The following is a 17,595-nucleotide window of genomic DNA, read 5'->3' as shown; positions in this document are numbered from 1 at the left end:
TGGAGCAGATGCGATTGTACCTCAGTGCTTGGCTGTAGACGATGGATCGTGTGGTGTGACCGGGGTGGAAGCTGGAGGCATGAAGGTAGGCGTAGCGGTCGGTGGGTTTTCGGTATAGGGTGGTGTTAATGTGGCCATCGCTTATTTGTACGGTGGTGTCCAGGAAGTGGACCTCCCGTGTAGATTGGTCCAGGCTGAGGTTGATGGTGGGGTGGAAGCTGTTGAAAGCATGGTGGAATTCTTCCAGGGCCTCCTTCTCATGGGTCCAGATGATGAAGATGTCATCAATATAGCGTAGGTAGAGAAGGGGCATGAGTGGACGGGAGCTGAGGAAGCGTTGTTCCAGGTCAGCCATAAAAATGTTGGCATATTGTGGGGCCATGCGGGTGCCCATAGCGGTGCCACTGGTCTGGAGGTATATATTGTCACCAAATTTGAAATAATTGTGCGTGAGGATAAAGTCACAGAGCTCAGCAATAAGTTGTGCTGTGTCATCATCAGGGATACTGTTCCTGACAGCTTGTATTCCATCTGTATGTGGGATGTTTGTGTAGAGAGCCTCTACATCCATGGTGGCTAGGATGGTGTTTTCTGGGAGGTCACCAATGCATTGTAGTTTCCTCAGGAAATCTGTGGTGTCATGGAGATAGCTGGGAGTGCTGGTGGCGTAGGGTCTGAGTAGGGAGTCCACATATCCAGACCTTCCTTCAGTGAGAGTGCCAATGCCCGAGATGATGGGGCGTCCAGGATTTCCAGGTTTGTGGATCTTAGGTAGTAGATAGAATAACCCCGGTCGGGGCTCTAAGGGTATGTTGATTTGGAGCTTAAACCTCTAAGGGTATGTTGATATGGAGCTTAAACCTCTCCAACGCATCATCAGTGATCTACAACCCATCCTGGACAATGATCCCTCACTTTCACAGACCTTGGGAGGCAGGCCAGTCCTCGCCCACAGACAACCTGCCAACCTTAAGCATATTCTCACCAGCAACCACGCACCGCACCATAACAACTCTAACTCAGGAACCAACCCATGCAACAAACCTCGATGCCAACTCTGCCCACATATCTACACCAGCAACACTATCACTGGACCTAACCAGATCAGCTACAACATCACCGGCTCATTCACCTGCACGTCCACCAATGTTATATATGCCATCATATGCCAGCAATGCCCCTCTGCTATGTACATTGGCCAAACTGGACAGTCACTACGCAAGAGGATAAATGGACACAAGTCAGATATCAGGAATGGCAATATACAAAAACCTGTAGGAGAACACTTCAACCTCCCTGGCCACACAATAGCAGATGTAAAGGTTGCCATCTTACAGCAAAAAAACTTCAGGACCAGACTCCAAAGAGAAACTGCTGAGCTCCAGTTCATTTGCAAATTTGACACCATCAGATCAGGATTAAACAAAGACTGTGAATGGCTATCCAACTACAGAAACAGTTTCTCCTCCCTTGGTGTTCACACCTCAACTGCTAGCAGAGCACCTCACCCTCCCTGATTGAACTAACCTCGTTATCTCCACACTGATATATACCTGCCTCTGGAGATTTCCATTACTTGCATCTGAAGAAGTGAGGTTCTTACCCACGAAAGCTTATGCTCCCAGTACTTCTGTTAGTCTCAAAGGTGCCACAGGACCCTCTGTTGCTTTTTACAGATTCAGACTAACACGGCTACCCCTCTGATACTTGACACACATGTGTCTCTGTCTGCCATGCTGTTTCCCCTCCCTCCATTCATGCTACCTTGTAGAATGTGAGGCTACATTAACAATGTGTTAACCCCTGAGGGCTCAGCTGAGTGCTAGTTCATCATTTAGCAATAAGGCATTCCCTGGGAAATATTCCACCCTCTTCCACCCTCTAACTTCACCATCTCAACCAAGCTTCACAATCATCATTGCTGGGTACAATATTAAATTGTTTGTTTAAAACTTATCCTATTGTTAAAACTTATATATATTGTGATACAGGAGGACCAGGGAGCAGTGGGAGAGTGATCGAGGGGAAGTATATAAGCCCTAGACTAATTAAGGTGTGGTTCCCTGTAGACTAGGGAGGGTTGCTACAGGTTAATTGGAGAGCCTGTAGTCAATTAAGGCCCGGTTAGCAACCTAATAAAACCCCCTGCTTCAGGCAGTCAGGGGAGAAGGAGGCAGGAGAGAGGACTGGAGCTTGGAGGTGTGCTGTGAGACTTGGAAGATCAGAAAACCGGAGTAAGGGAGACCCTGCCCCAGCAGGGGAGGGAGACTCCCTCCCCCCCCCAGCGTTTAAGGACCGAAGGTACCCCACCCAAGGGGAAAGAGGGTAAGAACCCGCAGGGGTTGAGAGGGGCTGGGGCTCAGAGTAAGAAGCAAACCCAAACCCTCCCCCACTTCCCTCCTTTACCACCTTCCCGGGCCACTAGTGGGGCCCTCGGTGCCCCAAGAGCAGGGGCAAGGGGTGGCATCTTAGCCCCCCACCAAGAAAAGCGCAGGACCCACCATACTACATCGGCCGTCTTGTCACGATATATAATATAGTTTTTTGTCTGGTGAAAAAAATTTCCCTGGAACCTAACCCGCCCCCTCTCCCCTTACATTCATTCTTATGGGGAAATCGGATTTGCTTAACATCGTTTCATTTAAGTTGCATTTTTCAGGAACAGAACTACAACGTTAAGTGAGGAGTTACTGTATTTTTTTCAAGTATCAGGGGGTAGCCGTGTTAGTCTGTATCTACAAAAACAACAAGGAGTCTGGTGGTACCTTAAAGACGTATTTTTTTCCACATTTTGTCCTTTTTCTGTGCACAGGATGTACCTACTCTGGGGATGAATCAGGGTTGTGCAATGAAGGGGAATTTTGTCCTGGGTATTAGCCTGTTTAGTATGGGCAGAATATTCAGGGACTGAAGCTGCAAAGTTTTAACAAGTCTCTACTGAGCATTGTGAACTGCAAATTTCAAAAGTTTATAATTTGGGTAGATTTTATGAGGAAGGCAAAATGCACATTTTTGACAAAAAGGCCAATCCTGCTAAAGTCCGTGCTCCCAAGCGTATTTTCCCCTCGCCTTGTTCTCAGAAATAGCTGAACTATTTTGGCTGAAATTTTTCAAAAAAAAAAAAAAAAAAAAAAATTCAACCTAAGGCAGAATACCCAACATGGAAAATTTGAGCCCAAACAGTTTGTTTGGCAAAGTTATAAGCAAGTGAAAACAGGTTCTTATAATGGGAAGTGTTGGGCAACCTTAATAATAGGTAGTGCTACCAACCCTGCCTATAAATACTATGGTATTGAAAAGTCTGCATTTTGGAAAGTAGAGCCGTTTCAGTAGCGGCAGTGGCTGGAGATATTCTTTGGGAGTGGGCCCTGGGGGAGAAAGCTCCATGTGTTGTCTGCCCCCCATTGTGCACTTGAGTAGGAGCAGCTGGAATCTAACGCTATTTTTTGTTTGTTTGGTTCGTTGGTTCAATTTATCACTGTTTAATTTTCATTTTTCTAAAAAACGGGAGCAGAGTAAATCTCTAATTTTTGGCTCTGACTGATATTTTGTGTGCGCTCAGACAGGAGGAGCTGGATACCGTACTCCTGAAGAAAGATGAGGACTTAAAGAATTTAAAACTTCTCATGGCCCAGAAGGAAACAGATTTGCAAGAGCTGAAAACCCAAAGGACATTATCCTCAATACAGCTGGATCTAGCCATGAAAGAGCTTGAGGAGCTAAATAAAAACATCTTGATGTCTCAAAGAAAGTAAGAAACTAAGTTTAGATTTCGGGCAGAAATCTGGTTATTTCTGTCGTATTCATAAAAGCTATACCTCTTAATCTTGTATCAAAGAGCAATGCGTATTTAAAGGTACAAGCCCAGACACTCAGCTGCATCCAAGCTGTGCTTGCTGCATCTCAGGAGGAGGGCAATGGTGGCTGTATTGCAGTTTAGCAGCCCTAGGATTCTAAGACCATCTGAGGGCTGATAGTCTCTGGCATGAATTAGAGCAGCTTTTGGCACGATCCTCAGGGGTTGTGTTTGCAGTTGGGAATAGCTGGAGTGCAGTGATGCTCTGGCCATGCCCACTTTCTTGTGGTTATAGCTGCTACACTGACAGCAAAAAGATGAACTGCTGATTCACTGGCCTTAGATTACCCGGAGATTTCCCTTTATGCAAGTGTACTTCCCTTGTAGCCATTTAAGCTGGCTTTCTGGCATGGAGCCACAAAGCAGCCAGAGCATAGTCCTAGACATAGTCCACAATATCCTAAATACATCAGAGCAAATCTTATTTGGTAGCACTACTGAGTTCTGTAATGCAATGTCAACGAGACGCCTCACATGACAGGATTTAGCTCATAAGGAGAAGCACTGTTATTACAGGAGTGGTGCTTTGGTTAACCTACTGCTTTTTGTAAGGCATGGACTGCTTTAGAGAGAGCATAAATCTTTTGAGAATAATTTCAATGTAAAAAACAAAATGAACAATGGATTAAAAAGGCAGAAAATGTCCTGGAAGTTTCTCTCGTTACTTTATTTGAACCATGCTAAACTCGGGAGCTTGGCAAGTCGACCCCCCAAAGAGTTTTCCCAGCTCTCGGACTTTTAATGTCAGTACAAAACACATTGCGCACCCTGTGCTGCTTGTCCTCAACTAGCAAATGTAAACTGTGCCAGTGTAACCCAGATTTATTTAAAATACTGTAGCTGAGCATCGCTCATGAGTGTGACAAATTCAGATTAGCTGCTTTGCTGCCAGACTTAATGGCTGTATTCTGATCTGCAAACTTTGATGAGAAGCAATTTAGAATAATGTGACATAGCAGCAGTCAAAGGAGCTTAGAAAATTGTTGCCGCTCCCATTATTAACTATTCAATAGACTGTTCTGGCTGCTTCTTGTGTGCCTCTCTATATGAGCAGCAGCTATTCATCTACGATCAGTGGATGCAATGATCAAGGAATTGCTTTGCGTGTGTGGTCGGGCATGGAGCACTGGGCTTTCACATTCTATCCTTTCCCCAGTAAGATAGTCACATGACCGGACATCCTTTGACTTTTTGCCTTTATACTTAATATAAAGCACCAGACCTCAGTGTATGTTTTAAGTGTCCTTATATTTCCCTATCGAACTGTTGTACTCCAACAGAGGGAAGAATGGATGCAAATCAGAAAAGTGCTACTTATAGCACTGCGTTGTATTACTGGAAGGATATGGAGATAGACAATGCAAGTCTGCTTATCAGCTTCAGGGTGGCTGGCATTAGGATATTAAGAGACTTCCACTGTGACTATTTAGTGGGGTCCCCTTCTTTGCAATTTTGTCCTTTCCCCCTCAAAAATTCTCCCCATTTTCTCTTTGCCCATCCCCTTTCCACTATTAACTCTCTCCCTCTCACTCAGTCAGGAGCTGTTGAGGGCGAGATGATCTTTCCTTTTCCGACAGTTAGCCCATGCCATTTGGTAGCACCAGCTAGAGAATCGATGAATATTTGTGGTCTCCCTCTTTCCCACTGTGATGACTGTTGACAGACCAGAGACTTGGAAGCAGGGGCTTTTCTAGCAGCAAGTCAGTGGAGAGCACATTGATCTGTACCCTGCCTAAGAGTTAAAAAGCACCTAAAAGAAGAGCACTTATCAATACATTTTAGGGTGCAATCCATCCCTGTGCACAGGGCCAGCAATACGCACATCTTAGTCCCACAAAGGCTAATTTTACTCTGAGATAGTAATACGCCACTCATTCCCATAAATTTGAAATTGTCCTGCGCGTTGGAAGTCCATTATGAGTTGAGGTCCCAAAATAACCAACATCCAAGATATAAAGGCTCTGATAGCCACTGTCAAAGAAATATAGCTATCGTAATTGCATGTCTGTTTCTCATATCACACGGGTACCTAAGACCAACATAAAGTACTTGGTATTTAGTTGATAATTATTACTATTTTTACTATTTTTCATGGATTAATTAAATTTGTACCCAGCAGATTACGTGATAATTATCCTTACATTTGTTATGGGAAACTAGAAATTGCATGGGTTGTTAACAAGCAAGCAAGCAGAATGTAATTGCAAAAACACGACATGGCTGTCTGTACAAGATTTTGATCACAGACTATCACTTCAAAGAACCAAGGCTATTTTACAAGATAAAAACTGGCCAGTTTAGCACCTGAAAATATGAAAACAAAGCACTGAGTGGGAGCTTTTCCACAGGCTGGAAGCAAAATCTCGAAAAATGTAGGTTTGAGAAGTTGAACAGTTTGCTATTCCCTATGTCTAATTAAACATAGAAAAAGAGATTCACCTTGTTTTTTGGTCCTGTGGAAGACAGGGTGTTCTTATGGATGGGGCACTGGTCTGTAAGTAAGGCACCTTCAGTTCTATTCTTGGCTCTACCACTACATGTAACCTTAGGCAAATCACTTCACCCGCTTCTCCTCCCACCCTTTGTCTGTTCCAGTGGTTCTCAACCTATTTACCATTGTGGGCTGCATCCAATACTACCTGTATGGCCCGGAGAATGTCACATGGGCTGCGGCTCTGTGCTGATTGGGCCACAAGTGGCCCACGGGCCGCAGGTTGAGAACTGCTGGTCTGTTCTATCCATTTAGACTGTAAACATTCTGAAGCAGGGACTGTCTCATACTATGGGCTTGTACTGCACCTAGCACAATGGAGCCTCTAAGTACTTCCATAATAATACATAAATAATATAATATAAAAATGATAGGTTTCAGAGTAGCAGCCGTGTTAGTCTGTATCCGCAAAAAGAAGAACAGGAGTACTTGTGGCACCTTAGACACTAATAAATTTGTTAGTCTCTAAGGTGCCACAAGTACTCCTGTTCTTCTTTTTATAAAAATGATAAATAATGGTATGTAGAAATGGTCCACCATCAATAATGGTGACGACATTCTGAATTAAACTGTAGGTAGATAGGAAATCCATGTTTCAAGGGTAAATCTTGAAATCCTTTGCCATGCAGGATTCCCAGTGGAGTCAATGAGAGCTTGGCTTGAGTAAAACCTGCAGGATTTAGCCCTAAGGTTGTCATTCAGCCCTTTCTGCCTAGTTAATAGAACACATGGGATGTGAACAATTGTCCAAGACTCTTGCCAAGATCTGAGCTGGAGCAATGACAGCCTTAACGTGGAGGCTCTCCATGATCATTTTTAATATAAATTTAAAATTCTCTGATTTATCTTCTGATTTTCTTGGACATTTATTTTAAACATAGATTTTTTTAAAAAAGCTAAAAGCCCATCATGGTCCTCCCTGCTAAAATCCCTTCAAATGTTGCTTCCAGGTATCTCTGCTTTAGTGGATGTCATGGGACTTCAAGGATGTTTAGAGGGGTGTTGAAGTGCCTGGCGTTTTAGTACAGCCCCGGGCATTTTTACACATCCTCATCTCCACAGACACCAAGAGGAGAATATGCCCTGGTCTTCACACACAACAACACTTTCACTGCATGATGAAATAGTTGGGGATTTTAATCATGATTTGCACTTTTGTAGCATTTTGCTTCCTGAGGCCCTCAGAGAACATTTAGAAACACTGGTTAAGCTTCACAATACCCCATATAAATAATAACAGAGGGTCCTGTGGCACCTTTAAGACTAACAGAAGTATTGGAGCATAAGCTTTCGTGGGTGAAGTGGGCATTCACCCACGAATCAGACAGCGTCTGACGAAGTGGGTATTCACCCACGAAAGCTTATGCTCCAATACTTCTGTTAGTCTTAAAGGTGTCACAGGACCCTCTGTTGCTTTTTACAGATTCAGACTAACACGGCTACCCTTCTGACATATAAATAATGTTATCCCCATTTCACAGACCGAGAGACTCAGGCACCGAGAAAGTGAGTGATTTACTTAAGTGTCAGTAGCAGAGTCATGAATAGTAGTGAACAGGGGTTCTGATTCCTAGTTCCCTGCTCTGATCATTGTAGAGAACAATCTCATCTGCTAAATGTTCTACATTTTATTATTGCCAATGACCATTTGTTGAACTCTCCTGTGGAGCGTCTCAGTTGCGCATTAAATAGATAACAGTATGGAAATTATTCATCCAAAAGGAAGACAAGGATGTGACCTAGGAGTAGACTACATCCTGGGTTTCAAAGCTTAAGCTTGAAGACAGAATTGGCCAATGGGGTTGTTTTGTTAAGGGCACAACCTACTTTCTACTTGCCTACTTGTTATTGGGTAAATAGCAGCTGCCATTGGAGTTTAAAATTCTGCCTTTGCTTTAACCTCCTTAATTCCAAGCCCTTTTGCTCAATGTTTCTCTGCCATTCCTAGCTTTTTTGAGTATTTACACTCTAAACTCCTCAGGGATAGGATCTGCCAATAGAGCAGGTCAGAAAATGTCATGTACACCTTATACATGGTAGGTTGTAGGCCTGCTACTAGCAGGTCTGTACCAGATATGGATTGGCTACAGAGCTTTCTTCCCAGAGAGATACACCAGAGATGTGTACACCATAAGAGCCTGTAATGGCAGGAATGGCTGTTGTGAGCTTAAGTATATTACACATGACACCACCTAATGGCTGAACAGTACAGTACAGTTTAGCACTCCATGACATCTCCCCTTTTAAGTTTTACATTCCTACCATTTACAAAACGTACACTTTAAAGTTCAGTACTGTTAAGTCTCCTAAGTGTCTCTGAATTGTACTGGTTTTCTAATTACATGACCAAAACGTGTAACAACTTGGTCATCTGGCTGCCTACTGGTTGCAGCGACTGGCTGTGGTTGGCTTGGAATCAGTAGCGTAGCTGGGGGGGGAGCGGGGCAGCGGCCGCTCCCCCACTGAGCGCAAGTGGCGCCTTGTCAATTTCTTGGGGACTTCTTAATTTTTACTCCCTCGGAGGGAACGGGGGAGCGATTTAAAAAAAAAGAAAAAAAGGCCCCACCCACTGCGGTGCTTTTACTCACCTGGCGGCACTCCAGGTCTTCGGCAGCACTTCGGCGGCGGAACCTTCTCTCACTCTGCGAGTCTTCAGCGGCAGGTCCTTCAGTGCCACCGAAGACGCACCTGGAGCGAGTGAAGGGCCCGCTGCCGAAGAGCGGAGTGCTGCCGGGTGAGTAAAAGTGCCGCCAGGTGAATAAAAGCTCCACAGCAGGTGGCGCCTTTTTTTTTTTTTTTTTTTTGATCACTCCCCCTGTTCCTCCCACCTGGCTACGCCACTGTTTGGAATCCTTGAGGAGGAGTCTTGTTCTGCATCCACCATCTGTAGAGTTTGTGCTGTTATTGTTCTTTCTGGAGAAACAAACTGTAGATGTCAGCGGTTTCTGTTGAACTTTCCACTGTTGGGCTCAAGCACATATGATCTGGGCGCTAAATTCTTTTTCTTTACAACAGCTGGGGTAGTCGATCCTTTTTCTCCATCCATTTGACACGAACACCATCAGCAGGTTCTAGACCCAGACTAATTGAGTGGCATCTGTTGTAAAAGTGTTCTTTTAGCTTTTTTTATCTGATTTGTCTACTCGCTTCTTGTCTGGTCACTTTGGAGATAGGTTTTTTCCAAAGGTGGAACAGTAGTTTTGAGGGGTATTCCCATCAGGAGTTGTGCTGGGCTATATCCAGTAACTACTATTGGTGCTGATGGGTAACTCAGAAGAACAAGCAATGTATCTTCATGTTGTAGGGTTTTCTTGGCTGTCTATACAGCTCTCTTAGCCTCTCCATTCACTTGTGGGTAATGTGGGCTGTTAGTAATATAATCAAAATCATATTTCATTTGGGATTATTTAAATTCTACAGCAGTGAATTGTATTCCATTGTCCATCATACATCACTAGTTGTTCTGGAATACTAAAGTGAGAGACAGTGCACTTCAGTTTCTCAGTAACCTGGAAAAATACTCTGCAACAACCAGGTAACCAATGAGCTGTAATGTAACTTTCAACTCCTTGAAGCTGTGTGTCTGTTGAGGTTGCTTTTTGTAGCCGGTGTAGTTTCTTTTCTGCCACTGGTCTGTATGCATCTGTAGCATCCACATACACCTTTACATCATCTTCGAGCTCACAGGTGGCTGAGTGAGATACTGGACTCCATGGTAGAGCATCTGCTGCTACCAGATTTTTCCCAGGAACATAATTAGCAACTGGGTTAAATTGCATTAACCTGATCAAAAGACGTTCGCATCTCAGCGTGGCTTGATCCAGGTCTTTTCCATTGAAGAGGGTTACAAGAGGTTTATGGTCTGTTATCAGTGCAAAAGAATCCAGTCCACACAGATATCTGTAAAAGTTCTCACATGCCTGTAGGCTTGCCAGGCACTCCTTTTCACTCACTGTGTACATTTTTCTGCTTCTGAGAGTGTTCAGAGCAAAATTCAACTTCCACTCAGACCTACGTTGTTGCCACAATATACCACCTAGGCCAGAGCTGCTTGCATCTGTACTCATCCTTGTGGATTTGTTCATATCACAGTATTTGAGAACTGCAGCTCTTGAGATCATTTCTTTTACTTTTTTCGAAGTCAATTTCTTGCTTTAGCACCCATGGTCATGATGTGTTGGAGTTTAATAGTTCATTTTGTTGTTTTTGTTGCTGTAGAAAGGTCTTGTTGGTATTGTCTGAGGTGGTTACCTAAGGAGGTGGTGGAATTTCCTTCCTTAGAGGTTTTTAAGGCCTGGCTTGACAGAGCCCTGGCTGGCATGATTTAGTTGGGGATTGGTCCAGCTTTGAGCAGGGGGTTGGACTAGATGACCTCCCGAGGTCCCTTCCAACCTTGATATTCTATGATTCTATGAACCTAGGCCACGTCTCAGTTCTGGTACATATGTTGATGCATTCAATTCTTGAATTGCTTTTACTTTCTCAGGGTTAGGACTTTGTGTTTTGTCTGTCCCAAAATCTCGATTAAGGGTAGGCAGAAAACTCACTTTTCCTTGGTTAGCTTCAGTCCAGACTGACTGAACTCCTGAGGGATGGGACCTGCCAAAAGAGCAGACCAGAAAAATGTTTTTTTCCCCTCCTGCAGAAGATGTCCATTTTTATTGTGGTTGAAAAACAGATATCCTGAAAAGTTAAAAGGTTTCAGTTGTGGCCAAAAACTGATGAAAACTGAAAACAATTCAGCCAAAAACTGGAGGCAGGAGAGAGGAATAATTTTTTGTCAAAAGTTTTCAGTTATCCAACATATACATCAAAAAAACATTTGAGGAAAACTGACCTTTTACATTTAGTTAAAGCCCCCCCAAACAAAGTCTCAATAGAAAATTTTCAACCAACCCTAACTGCTAATTTTATTTGTCAGTAAAATGCTGTGTGCATCTAAATCACTTCCTGAACTATCCTAAACAACTCATCCCCTTTCTCTGTGTTAACTATCACATACATGACACAGCCTTCTGCAGTCTTTATTGAGGCATACCTTCCAATTAAGTCATGAAAGGTCTTGGGCCAAATTCAAGGGAGTCAGTAAACATGCACAGTTTACACACAGGCTGGATTTGGTGAATAACTATAACTTAACTGAGCCTGTAACCATAGTTTTATGGATATCACTACAAGAAATTAAAAAAAAAAACAACAGAACATTTTATTAGTTACACGTCTACCCCGATATAACGCTGTCCTCAGGAGCCAAAAAATCTTACCGCGTTATAGGTGAAACTGCGTTATATCGAACTTGCTTTGATCCGCCGGAGTGTGCAGCCTCATTCCCCCCCCCCCCCCGTAGCACTGCTTTACCGCGTTATATTCAAATTCGTCTTATATCAGGTCACGTTATATCGGGGTCTAGGTGTATTTCTAGTCATAATATGTAACTTGTTCCTGGATAGATATTGACTCCCTCACATGGCATACAAAAAGCAGAGCTAGAGTCTAATGGCTGAGGACCTGACCCCACTGGGTTCCATCTGAACTAAGGAACTATACTTAAACTGGGTTTAGATACATGTAAGGAACCGAGCGTAGCTGGTGTGGTCTGGTGGTCACAGCTGGGCTGGTGTCCACAAGTCAAGGATGGCCGCAAAGTGGTAGTCAGTGAGCAGGGATTGGGATAATCGCTAGAGCCAGCATCGGTCAACAAGGGTCAGAGTCAGGTATGGGCAGAGATTGGAGGTCAGAGAAAGCTACCAGGCTGGAATCAGGAGGCCAGAGTCAGGATGGGGACAGAGACTAGAGATTAGAAAACAAGATGAAGTTTGGAGTCACAGCAGGCACTAGGCTGCTTCAGTATTTTGGATATCAATCAAGGATTCATTACTAGAATTGGTCTGATAACTGCTGAGCTGGGTGTGGGCAGGCATAGGTTCATTAACATCTGGAGCAGAAATTCCCATGATGCAGTGCTTCCCTGCTTTTTCTGGTCCCAGAGTTCAGTGCGGTTCTCTGTTCTCTATTCTGTATGCAAATTGAGATGTCTCCCTGTCCCATCTTTCATGGAGATGAGGCTAGGGGAGTTGTCTCTATTCTTCATTCTGTATGCTAATGGAGATATCTTAATCTTATCACCCTTGTCAGGAAGGGTCTAGGTGTGTCTCCCATCCGCCCTTCATTGCTCTTTGCAAGTCTTTTCTCTGATCAGTTTTGATTTAAGCAGAGGCTGGTGGGTGGGGGGTATCTTTCATGAGTCAGACAGGCTGGATACTGCGCCCTGGTTCCCCAAGAACACAGAGCTGACTGGTATCAGTCGCAACATGTAAAGCACCGGGTCGCCTTGCTCTGGTCAGCACCGCCGACCTGGACGCTAAAAGCCCCGTCGGCAGTGCTGCCCAGCTAAGGCAGGCTAGTGCCTACCTTTTCCGACACCGCGCTGTGCCCCGGAAGTGGCCAGTGGTGGGTCCGGCTTCTAGGCAGGGGGGCCATGGGGCTTCACGTGCTGCCCCCGCCCCGAGAACTGGCTCCGCACTCCCAATGGCCGGTGTCTGGGGGGCGGTGCCTGGAGGTGTGAGTCTTGCACCTCCGCCTAGGAGCCGGACCTGCTGCTGGTCATTTCCAGGGCACAGTGTGATCCGCGGTGTACCCCGGCTGCGCCGTTGACTGGGAACTGCTGGAGGTAAGTCCATGCCCCGATCCCCTGCACCAGCCTTGAGCCCCCCCAACCTGGAACTTCTTCCTGCACCCCACATCCCCAGCCCCACCCCAGAGCCTGCACCCCCAGCCCAGAGCCCTGACCCCCTCCCCACCCTAACGCCCTGCCCCAGCCCAGAGCCCCTTCCCCCACCCTGAATCCCTCATTCCTGACCGCACCCCGCAGCCCCCACCCCCATACCCCAAACCTCTGCCCCAGCCCTGAACCCCTCCCACACCCCAACCCCCTCATCCCCAGCTCTGTTGGGTTGCGGGCATCAACAATTTTCTTCAACTGGGTCCCCAGAAAAAGAGTTTGAAAACCACTGGTCTAGACTCATCCTTACAATATGATTCAGTCTAAATTGGTTCCTAACATGGGCCCCCAATTCTGCAAATAAAAGTAGACTCATTAACCATTGCTTGGCCGGGAAGTAGAAAGCCTCGTCTACACTAGGGCTGTTTGCTCCAATAAATAGATCCCACCATTGCTAACAGCAGAAAGAAAAGGAAAATATGAATCAGGAAAATATTTAAAACTATTCCGGGAGAATAAACCAATAATTTAAGAATGCCCTGACTACCTCATTACCAAAGCAAGCATTTTTCACATGCTTATTATGAAACAAAGAAGGGATCCCAAAGACAGTGGCTTACTTGCAACTACTGGTTGCGCGCTCTCTCTCTCTCTCTCTCTCTGCATATTGAAGAAGCTGCAGCCAAATTGCAAAGTAATTGTCCTTTTTTTCAATAAGCAGCTTTTTTCCTAACGTTTATGCTATTTATACTTCTCCATTTATCGTAAAACTACTACTCTTTTCCAAAGCAAAGTTATCACTAAAAGCTGTGAGATCCATTTATAGTCCAGGCACTTCAGGCCAGTCTCATTGGGAAAAGCCCTGACACCACTAAAGACAGTGAAAAAGATCTTGTTGATTTCAACAGAACCAGGATACCACCAGTAGTTGCACTACCTTTGTATTAGCCAGCCTGGGGAAAAGGCAGGTAGGACAGGCATAATCTCTGCCCCCAGCAAATAACTTCGCACAAAGGGCCTGCATGTCAGGTGCAGTGCTGGTCTTCATGCATGGTCTTCAGAATAGACTTTTGCTTCCTCCAGGGCAGGTGATGTTCTCAATGGAGGCAGGCTAGAAGGAGTAGGGCTACGGTGCAAGCTTGTCCTGGTGATTGTGTCCCCTAGCAATGTTCCATGTGGCCTTTGTAACAGGACACAAGTTAAGGCTGTGCAAGCCATAGTCAGCCCCACGGATCACACCAGCTGTCTATAACCTCTGAACAGGGGAGGCAGAGGAATGTGTCTGGCTCTTCATCCTCCTGTGGATCGCCCCTCCCGCCCCGCAGTCTCCCCAGTGGATGTGCTAATAGTTCGTGTTTCATAACCACTTTGATTTGGACTGATACCGTGTGAAAGAACAACAGTGATAGTTTTCTCTTTATCCCTGACTACTTTAGGTCTGAAGAGGAATCTTCCCAGCGACTGAAATTGCAGGACCAGGTACTGCAACTCAAACACCAGCTGGAGCATCAAAAAGAAAATTGTTTACAGGTGAGGCTAATAACACTGCTCCTAAACTGTGCTTTTGAAGCCTATTCATTGTCTCCTAATCAGACTGCTAAAACTTCTGCAGAATTGTCCTTCCTCCAGCAATGGATTAATATGAACTGCTCTTTATTAGAGCACACTTGGGAAGCTGGTGTCTGTGAATGTTTATAGGGCCAGCTCTCCATAATTCAAAAGGTGAAGGAAGTTCACCACTGCCCCAAAACTTGTTTGCATATAGAGCCAGCTTCAGGATTTCCCCACCAACCCTGCCATGTGGGTCAGCTGGATCTCTGCATTACTGAAAGCCCCAGCAAGTAGTGGTTTGTGCTCTTTAGTGCCTTCTTCCTTGTCTATCATAGTGGCCTAACTATGCTGATGTCCATATCATCTCTATGTGTATATTGTCTTTTCATCTTCTTGCTTTGGCCAGGAAGGATGGTCTTTGGTTAGAGTCAGAAACCCAGATCATATTCCTGGCTCTGTCTCAATTTTCCTGGCCCTGATTCTTCACTACCTCCCACCTTCTATGGTCATTTCTAGGAGAGCAAAGTTGGGCATAAAATGATACCGTTGGTTTAAGTGACTGGAGAATTCGACTGTGGTAGTGTTTTGCTCTCCTGCTGCTGCCAGGTAGATGATTAGACCAAGTAAGAGGGGAATCCAGTCCTCTGTGTGAAGCTAGGCAAATCACTTCCTGTTGTGCTGAAAGGAGTTGTTGTGAGGAAGCAGAGGATTGGAATCCCCATTCTAATACATTGACTTTCCTCCCAGTACTCCAGCACGCTGAGTTAATCAGCCTAAAATCTTGTCCACACTTTCTTTTTTATTTCTATCTCACAGAGCTGGAAGGGACCCTGAAAGGTCATCAAGTCCAGCCCGCCTGCCTTCACTAGCAGGATCAATTACTGATTTTGCCCCAGATCCCTAAGTGGCCCCCTTAAGGGTTAAACTCACAATCCTGAGTTTAGCAGGCCAATGCTCAAACCACTGAGCTATCCCTTTTGACTAACCCCAGTTCCTTGTCTATGGCAAGCATTTGGTGTAGTGCAGTGGTGCTGACTCATTAGTGCAGATGAAAACAAACTGGAGCCTGTGCTGATTGAGCATGAAGCAGGTGCAAACCTTGATTAGCTCAACTGGTGCAAACCCCTACACTGAATATGCTTAAGAGGTCACTATAGGGACTGCTGGCTGCCACAGGAGGAATTGGGGCTATTTTGTGGTACAGTGATGAAGCCTTAGGTTTGTGTTACAGTGCAGGTAGGAAAGCCAATGCATTGCAATGGGGAGTTCAGTAGCCTCTTCATAAGGGTTTTGGGAAGTTTAATTTATGAATGTCTGCAAAGTGATTTAAAATTCTGGGAGTAAAGTGGTTAGCATAGTTAACTGGCTTTCCTTGGGTATTATGGGATGGAGCCATGCTCTACCCCTCCCTTACGTCATATGTAGTGAGTGGGAATTTGCGCCCTTCTGCCTCTCTTGTGACGTAGTTAAATAAAGCAGTAACTTCCCAGCCTATAGTCCTGTGAGTAGATGTTTTTCTTTCACGGAGTGGCTCTTTACAAAAAACAGGGATGGCATTACAGAGTAAAGTATTATTATTACCGTATGCTGTGGTGGTTTTGAGACTAGAATATTTTTTAACCCTGGACTACCTTGTTATATACTAACTTACTCTTAGTTAGATCTGCTGCATTTAAGGGTCTGTCAACACTTACGTTATTAAATTTTGTTAAATCTCTTTTTTTCCCCCTTGAGAGTATGTTGGAACAGAAGTAGTCAGCCCAGCTGAAAATGGTTCTACCTGAACTAGGGTTGTTTACTTATGGAGCTGCATGGATATTTAAAAAAAAAAAAAAATGTTGGCACAGTGAGATGACCGTTATTTCTGTTGTGGAAGATTGAGGTACTGCAGCCAAGGCTTGAGGACTGTGCAATGTCAGCTGAGACAGGCAGTAAGTGGGAATGGCCAGAGAAGTGGAGAAGATAAGTGACATCTCTTTGGAGTGTTTTTTAATAAACAAAACATAGATTAGCCAATAGGGGCTGATTAGCTGAAGCCAAAAGGAGGTAGAGGTGAGGCCCATAAAATGCCAGCAGCTGGGAAAGGCAATTCATGTCTCACATCCTGAACAAAAAATGTGGGTCTTATTAGGGGTAAGCAGTCATGAAGTTTTTAAGGCTAGAAGGGACCACCAGATTATCCAGTCTGACTTCCTGTGTATCCCAGGCCCCTAAACCCCACCCAGTTACCCCTGTATTAAAATCAATAACCTGGACTAGACTAAAGTATTACAGCTTTCAGAAGACTTAACTATTGTGTGTCCACAGTCAGCGAACAGAAGGGACCAAAAAAGCACCAGTTCCTGGGGCCTCTGCAGTGGCAGGGAACTGATTTGGTGAGAGAGACCCAGCTGATTCATTAGTATGCCTCTCCTGGCTGCTGGTGTCTGGGTTTGCTATGTTTTTTGTTTGTTTAAACTGAAGTATTAATTTTCTCTTTCTGGCTTGTTATACTAAATAAACAATAAAAGGGCAGGCCCATAGCTTTTTCTGGCTGGTAGGCATCAAGGGGGCAACCAACATCTTTCCCCACACATGGAGATAAGAAAACACATGAATCAATGTATGTGTTGGAAGTACTCCTTTGCTCAGACAAGGAGCAGCAGTAAGAAGTCCCTTATGTAACTCAGCAACCACCTTGCTGATCTAGACCAGTGTTTCTCAAATGCGGCCACCAGGGGTTTTCATGTGGCCACAGCCTCCTGGATGGTGAATGGGGGGGCGGGGAGGAAGAGAGCACAAAGCAGTGGCCCCTCCCCAGGGCCATCAGCAGGGGTTGGGCTCTGCCCCCCCTTTGGAGCCATAAACACTAGAGAAGCAGGCAGCTATTGTGAGTTCCCCACCTTCCCAAGGGCGGTGGGGCTCAGACTTCTGGCTTCAGCCTTGGGGTGGCAGGTGGTGGGTTCCATTCCCTGGCTGCAGGGTTTCAGAGTCTGG

The 17,595-nt window shown here is 45.0% G+C and overlaps 1 protein-coding gene across 6 annotated transcripts in view; it reads left to right on the top strand.

Annotated features, from left to right (window-relative positions):
- LMNTD1 (lamin tail domain containing 1) overlaps nucleotides 1–17,595 on the top strand; it is a 295,746-nt gene that overhangs the window by 20,342 nt on the left and 257,809 nt on the right. For all 6 annotated transcript variants that reach the window (XM_054037041.1, XM_054037069.1, XM_054037060.1 and 3 more), the window contains exons 3-4: nucleotides 3,563–3,751; nucleotides 14,505–14,598. In XM_054037041.1, the coding sequence (XP_053893016.1) occupies nucleotides 3,563–3,751; nucleotides 14,505–14,598 (283 nt within the window). The remainder of the gene's footprint in view (nucleotides 1–3,562; nucleotides 3,752–14,504; nucleotides 14,599–17,595) is intronic.

This window comes from Malaclemys terrapin, chromosome 1 (assembly GCF_027887155.1).
Source record: "Malaclemys terrapin pileata isolate rMalTer1 chromosome 1, rMalTer1.hap1, whole genome shotgun sequence".
Classification (NCBI taxonomy): domain Eukaryota; kingdom Metazoa; phylum Chordata; order Testudines; family Emydidae; genus Malaclemys; species Malaclemys terrapin.
Note: the sequence above shows the minus strand (reverse complement) of the source record. Positions and strands in the feature narration are given on the sequence as shown.